Here is a 7,309-nt window from a genome sequence, read left to right on the forward strand (position 1 = left end):
GCTTAACCTCTCTGTGCCTCAGTTTCCTAATTAAAACAAAAACAAAAACAAGGAAAACAAAAGCACCTGTAAAGCAGGGTTAATCTGAGGAGTAAATGAATTAGCATTCGGTGCTTAGAACTGGGCCTGGATCTTAATAAATGCTGGGTACACTTGTGTTTACCTAGGAATATCTATCTCTTTGGCTAGACTCTAAGGGACAAAGAGAGATGTTTTATCACCATTTTATTCTCAGCATCTACCATAATGGCTGATGCACAATAAAAAGAGCTGCCAAAAAAATAGGCTCATCAAACTGAACATAAGTGATAAAATTTGTTAGAATAACAAAAAAAACCCTGTAAATTTTAGTCAATAATGTGTCAATATCAGTTCACTCGTGTAACAAATGTACCACACTAATGCAAGATGTTGACAATAGGGAAATCTCTGTGCCTGGAGGAGGTAGAGGGTGGGTATATTTAACTCTTCTGCTCGATTTTTCCGTTAATCTAAAATGGTACTTAAAAAGTAAAGTCAATTAATTACACAGAAAATAAGTAAAATAAGGAGTTACTAATGAGATTCAGTCTAATTAGCTAATGAGATTCAGTCCTCCACGGTCAGATTGCAAAATGACTGAATTAAGATAAACTGAATTAAAGGATTTAGGAAAACCTTACACTGAAGAGTGTCTTGTCAGAACACCAAGGCTCCATCTAAAAGTGTGATTGTGGGATCTCTGGGTTGCGCCATGGTTTGGCGCCTGCCTTTGGCCCAGGGCGCGATCCTGGAGACCCGGGATCGAGTCCCACGTCGGGCTCCCGGTGCATGGAGCCTGCTTCTCCCTCTGCCTGTGTCTCTGCCTCTCTCTCTCTCTGTGACTATCATAAGTAAATAAAAATTTTTTAAAAAATTCAAAAAATAAATAAATAAATAAGAGTGTGATTGCTTACTCTCCCCAACTGCAAACAAATAAGAGCTCACTTAGGAACAGTGAAAGACCTAATTGGCTGCAGAGATGGCCCATAGAAATATTGACAACAATATACGCTACAGTTTACATTTTGCATTAAGTTGCTTTGCTTGTTCATAAGTCTAGTCCTAAAATAGTAATTATACTGTTTTCAGAACATTGAAGCTACATCTAATAATTAACAACAAAAAATCTCCAGAATGCTCAAAACCCAGTAAACACCAGACTGATTAAACACTGGCACCCTAAGGAACAGGTATCTAATAAATACCTGGGAAAGGAGTAAAATTAAACAAGGGGACTATGGCCTTGCACACACTACCACCCTGGAGTTGCCTGCGCTGCCCAGCATGGTCAACCCCACCTTATTCTTGGACATTCTCCTAGACTGGTAGCCCTCAAAGTCTCCTTTGAACTGTTTGCAGACAAAATTCCAAGGACAGAAGAGAATGTTTATGCCCTGAGCTCTGGGGAGAAAGGACTTGGTTATAAAGGCAGTATTCCAGGATTTCTGCGCCAGGGTGGTGACTTCATGAGCCGTAATGGCACTGGGGGTGAGTCCACCTATGGGAAGAAGTTTGATGATGAAAATATCATCCTGAAGCAGAGAGGACCTGGCATGTTGTCTATGGCTAATGCTGGACCTGACACAAATGGTTCCCTGTGTTTCCTCTGCACTGCCAACACTGAGTGGTTGGATGGCAAGCATGTGGTTTCTGGCAAGGAGAAAGAGGGCAGGAGTATTGTGGAAGCCGTGGAGCCCTTTGGGTCCAGGAAAGGCAAGGCCAGCAAGATCACCATTGCTGACTGTGGACAAATCTAAGAAATTTGACTTGTGTTTTAAATCTTAGCTACCAGACCATTCTCTCTGTAGCTCAGGAGAGCAGATCTTCACCCCCATCTGTCCAAAATATCCTGTCATCTTTGAACTGTTGCTGCAATTCTATGGGCTCCGTATTTTCCTGCTTCCCTCCAAGTCTAGCCAGATTGCAGAGTTAAGTTTATGATTATGAAATGAAAAATAAACAACAACAAATAAAATAAAAATAAACAAGGGGACTATATAAGGAATGCTTTTTCCTCAGTGGAATAGGGTCACATGCAGAATTACTTTATATAAATCACGATCACACCCTCAAATTTTCTCCCAGAGGTTTTTGATCTAACAAAATTACAAATATACAGCTTCATTATATATGAGACATGGACTATTTATAAATATATAAAAACAATCACAGAAAGGTTATTGGAAAGAAGATTAAGTATACATATAATCTGGGGTACAAATTTAATTTTGTGATTAACCCATGTAGAAGTTGCATTCTATTCAACGTTCCCTAATTTTTAAGTAGAGAAAACCAGAACCTCTTAGTTTCTCCTTCAGCAGCATTTTCTCAGAATTGAGGTACTGAGGTGTGTACTTTTTTTAAGGGAAAAAATAATGTTTAATTTAAAATAATTTAATAACCTTTTTATTTGTATGCAGATGAAAAGAAATGTTCAGAAAGATACTTAGGGGACTGTTTGCATCATGCTATTTGAAGAAATATATCAAACCTGTAGGCATCTGTGTCCTCAGGAGATCTTGATTTTGATGAGAAAACAAAGGCAATAAAAGATAATAAGCAACATAAAGTACCTTCTAAGTGTCTAGCACTGCTCTAAACATATGGGGATACATCAGAGAACCAAATGGATTATAAACCCTGCCTTGACACAGTTCACCTTTCCTCAAGGAGGCAAGCTAAACTGCATGGCTCAGTTTTGTCCTTCAGGTATAATGTGATATGAGGAGGAAATACTGGATAGAAAGTGTGTTGTGTTTTTGTAAAGGAGCTATCTTTAAAAGAAAGAAAGAAAAAAAAGGAGTAATCTCTTAAATCAAAAGGAAGGCTAGTCAAGCAGAGATAGAATGGGATGGGATGGGAGAATGTGTTGGTGGTGTCCTGAATTTGCATACTGACTTGTCTGTTGTCTGCTTATGAGCGGTAGAGCCATCCTGAGCCATAACTTCTTTATCTGTACAATGGACCATTATCATGACAACATGAGATGATGTGCTACACTGTCAAATTTCTAAATCCAAGATTTTTATTTCTATTGAATATCATTATCTTTTATAGCTCACTGAAGAGATTAACCAGAGATTAACCAGATTATCTCTGGTTCTTAGATTTATCTATTGAGCTATGAGATCCAATACAACTAATTGGGCTGTTGGTGCAACTTCCTGTGTATGTTTATGTCAAGGTGCCAGACGGTGAGTGGGCTCTGTCTCCACCTTTATTCTGATGTAAGCTTGACTTCCTTTTTTTTTTTTTTAATTAAATTAAAAGAATCTCATTGGGATTTAGCTTTCGAGCTATAACAGGCCTTAAACACAATGTCAGGTCTTGGCAGAACTTGGTAGAATTATTTGGCAGAATTTGGCTTTGAGAAAATAAAAAAGCAAGCTCTAGTGGATGGGAAATAATAACCAACAGGAAAAAAAAATTGGTGCAATCATACACAGACAATTTAGGATGTGTGTTCCTGGAGCAAATAAGGAATAATGTTAGATTTACAATGACTGGCCTTTGGAAAGTATTAGTAGCTTTATTCTAGAAATGGTAGAGAGAATTGGAGAAGGGATTTATTCTTGTGACATTCTAAGTATATAAAAGCACTTGATACATGTCATCTCGTTTTCTTTCAAAAATTACTTGGGTAGGAGAAAGCAGGTAAATATAATTTTTCCATGTTTATAAACACAAGAATTTTGATTCTTAAGTTCAAGACTAAGTTGGACAGGGACTCAAGGTAAGAAACCAGTCCTCTCTCCATCAGCTTGCACACTTCTTTTTCTACTTTTCTAATCACAGCAGCCAGACATATTTAGGAAGGAATCAACACTATTAGTGGCCAGTTTCACTGATCCTGAAGGATGAAAAGAAGGCATTTTAAATACTTTCTTTACTCAAGGTTCTTTTCTTTTGGTTCATATTTGGCACCTGAGTGGCACAATTGGTTAAGTGCCCAACTCTCGATTTTGGCTCAGGTCATGATTTTAGGGTCGTGGAATCAAACCCCACATCAGGCTCCAAACTCAGCACAGAGGCTGCTTGTCCCTCTTCCTCTGCTCCCCCTCTCCCCACTCTCTCTTTCTCCCTCTGTCAGATAAATAAAATATTTTTTAAAAATCGTAAACTTCCCTGCTTCCTGGTTACAACTACCAGCATAGCTCCTAACTGGGCCAAGGCACCGTTGCACTTCTCTTGAAGATTTTAACAATGGCATGGTGGAGCTTTGAGCTTAAAATGTAGCATCTATCAATTCCTTTAAAAGCTTCTTATGAATATGTAAGGTCAAAATTATCTAATAGATTATAAACACACAATGGTTTACTTGTGAGAAAATTGCAGAGCTTGGAGTCAAAAATTGATTTTGATCCCCACTTAGCACCACAATTAGTAATCGTAAAATCTTGGGCTGATGACTGAGCCTCTCTGAGCCTCAGTTTCTTCATTTATGAAATTGGAGTCATAATACCAGTATCATTTAAGGCACAGGATATTTTTACCAGGATAGTTGGCTAGATAGATAGGTATGAAAATATATGTGGTAACATACATTAATGTACCTGAGAATACATATGATCATATATATTATCCACAATGTTAAGAGTGATGAAATGTGTTAAACATATTAGCCTTATTATAAGTCTGTGAAATAAACACAATTGGGAATTAATATATAATATTTAATGAAATCTAAGATGCCATAGATTTTAAGTCACATCATTCTTTTAGTCCTCACTATAAGAGAAAAAGACATTGTCAACTAAATTAGGACGCAAAGCTAAGATGCATCCTGATTCCAGAGACATTAACATCTGAAAAAAAGTTCATCTTATTTTAATTGACAGGATGTGGAGGATTACATTGTCACCTTCATTTAATTTACATATGTGTCATTTTAGACTTAACTGTTGTGAAAGGAGCCTGTTCACTTTAGAAGTGATAAATCTAAAAAATATATATGTATAAATCTGAGGATAGTATCCTGGCAGTCAAGAGCCTAGGTTCTGGCATGATAGACTGACTTAAAATCTATTTTCTACTATTTAACTAGCTGTGCGATCCTTGCTAATTAGCCATTACTGTTAATCATCATCATCATCATTATTATTGTTACAAATATTGTTTATGATGTGAGACAACAAACAATCCCCATAGGAACTTGTTAGGGTTGGTTAGAGAAAATTAATCCTATCTATGCATATTTGAAATATTTTCTATTGATCATAGAACTGAGTGGAAATTTAGCTGATTCAAGGCAACACATCTCCATTTCTGTAGAAACAGCTCGGAGCACTCATGCTGCTGACAGTGGGTCAGAATCTGATGGATGAAATGCTCATACATACATATGACTACAGTGTGCTAATAAATCATTTCCTCCAAATGGTGCTCCTGTCATCATGTGAAGCAGTTAACAGAGCAACGCTCCTCAGAAAACATTTGGAACAAATGTGCACTCTTTTAAAAATATGTTATATTTTATTTAAACCAAATACTGTCATGCTCATTTCAATTTTATTCATAATATGTAAGAATATATTCTATTTTTGCTGGAAGAAAAAAATACTCAATTGAAGTCAACATGTTTTGCTTTTTGTGAGCCGTAATGTGATATATAAATGATACATAAATTATTTATCAAAAAGTCCAGGATGCAGAAAAAGGGTTTCATCTTTTTCCTTTTGGATTTGTAGAAAGAAGCTTCTTGCCACTGTCAACTTGTGTACTGTGTAGAACAGACAAACTGCTAAAACTCTTGGGCTTCAGATTGGTGACTCTTAACATGCAGATAATATCAATTCAGCAAAAAGTTGTGAGAATAAACAGATAATATAAAGTGATAAAAATATGTAATATGGACTCAAATATGCTAGTTGCTCTCTCTTTCCCTCCTCTTAGAATGATGTAGGCTTTCTTTTCTTTCCATTTTGGGTTCTCCAAAGGGCCAAACTCTTTATTTTGACATTCCTAGAGACTCACCTATGACATATCTGAATGAGAATTTGATAGCATGAATTAAAGACTTTTCCTTTGTATTTAAAATATGTTTTCAAAATGAATATTGAGTATGGCTGGGAGCAGGATTACTGACTCTGTCGCTAACATTTCCCATCCAGCCTAAGCGAAATATCACTGTCCTCTTATGCCAAGAAGCAGGGTTGGGTTTAGCTTTAAAGTTTACCAAATGTGTGCTTAGGCAAACTTTGCTACTCAATTTGGATGGCATTGGCTGAGCCTTAGTTTGTCTGCTGTACAAGGTTCAAATCAACTGTGTAACGGAGGGAATTTTTGCAATGTCAAGACATGGTAATCATTCTCTGGGCTTCTCTGAGGCTTATAAAGACAGCATATTTTTAGATTTTTGATCTCCAGCCTCCAGTTCATCCATGGTCCTGTGCTGCTTTCTATAAAATTAAGTCTCTGAGTGGCTGTCTGAGTAACCATAAAAGAATGTTTATGCAGCAGGAACAGTTTTCTTGGACAGTTTTTCACCAAGGTCAGCAGTGAGCCTCTGGCCTTCTGACACTTTGAACTTCTTAATGTGACACTTTTTGCATCAGTTATCCAGAGAGAAGCATTGTCAGTACAACAGGAATTGGCTTATGTCAAGCTGACACAGCTCGACTGTCAGCTTGAGGGAGGGAGACGGCTGGTATACAGGCCTCCTTGCAAGGAGGCCCAAAGCTCAGTTGGCATTGCCTAATCAGGAAATAAATGACATTTGTGATTCAGGATCACATTGTAACTTACATAAAGTTTGTGACTACCAAAATTAAAAAACATGATTCCAGGAGTGTCAACGGCTTCTTCTCAGCATTCAATTCAACTTTGTTTTTAATTGCACAGACCTCACTGCCTGAGTATGTCAAATTCACTTTTTCCTTTCCTTTTTGGATGGCAATGTGCGGAATGCCCTTGCATAAACACAGCCAGGGCATGAGCACAGTTCTACTTCATTTCCTCAACTCTTTGTTTTGCTATTCCCTCATTGTCCTGTGTCTGCATTCCTTGACTACTGATGGATTCAGTCAGCATCACCCAAGGAGGTATGTAGAGGGATTCATGAAGTAAAAGGCCAAGGAAAAGGTCAAGTTAAAAAGAAAAAGAAAAAGAAAAAAGTAGGTATATTAGTCAGGGTTTTCCAGAATCAAGAGGCTTCTCCCCATTTTTCTATTGAGAATTCTGTATTTTTTCATACTGATTTGTAGGAATCCTTTGTACCTGCTATATACAAATCTTCTTTCAGATAGATGTCTTGCAAGTATCTTCTCCCTTTCTGAGTTGCTTTTCTCTA

General features: G+C 37.3%; 1 protein-coding gene across 1 annotated transcript; it reads left to right on the forward strand.

The window, feature by feature from the left end:
• The first annotated feature begins 1,305 nt into the window (after positions 1-1,305).
• LOC484108 (peptidyl-prolyl cis-trans isomerase A-like) lies at positions 1,306-1,762 on the forward strand. Its single transcript, XM_038525495.1, is given in 3 exon segments — positions 1,306-1,351; positions 1,354-1,698; positions 1,701-1,762. Coding segments are annotated over 3 exon segments (453 nt in total).
• Positions 1,763-7,309: the final 5,547 nt, after the last annotated feature.

The sequence above is a fragment of the Canis lupus genome, chromosome 1 (genome assembly GCF_011100685.1).
Source record: "Canis lupus familiaris isolate Mischka breed German Shepherd chromosome 1, alternate assembly UU_Cfam_GSD_1.0, whole genome shotgun sequence".
Lineage (NCBI taxonomy): Eukaryota > Metazoa > Chordata > Mammalia > Carnivora > Canidae > Canis > Canis lupus.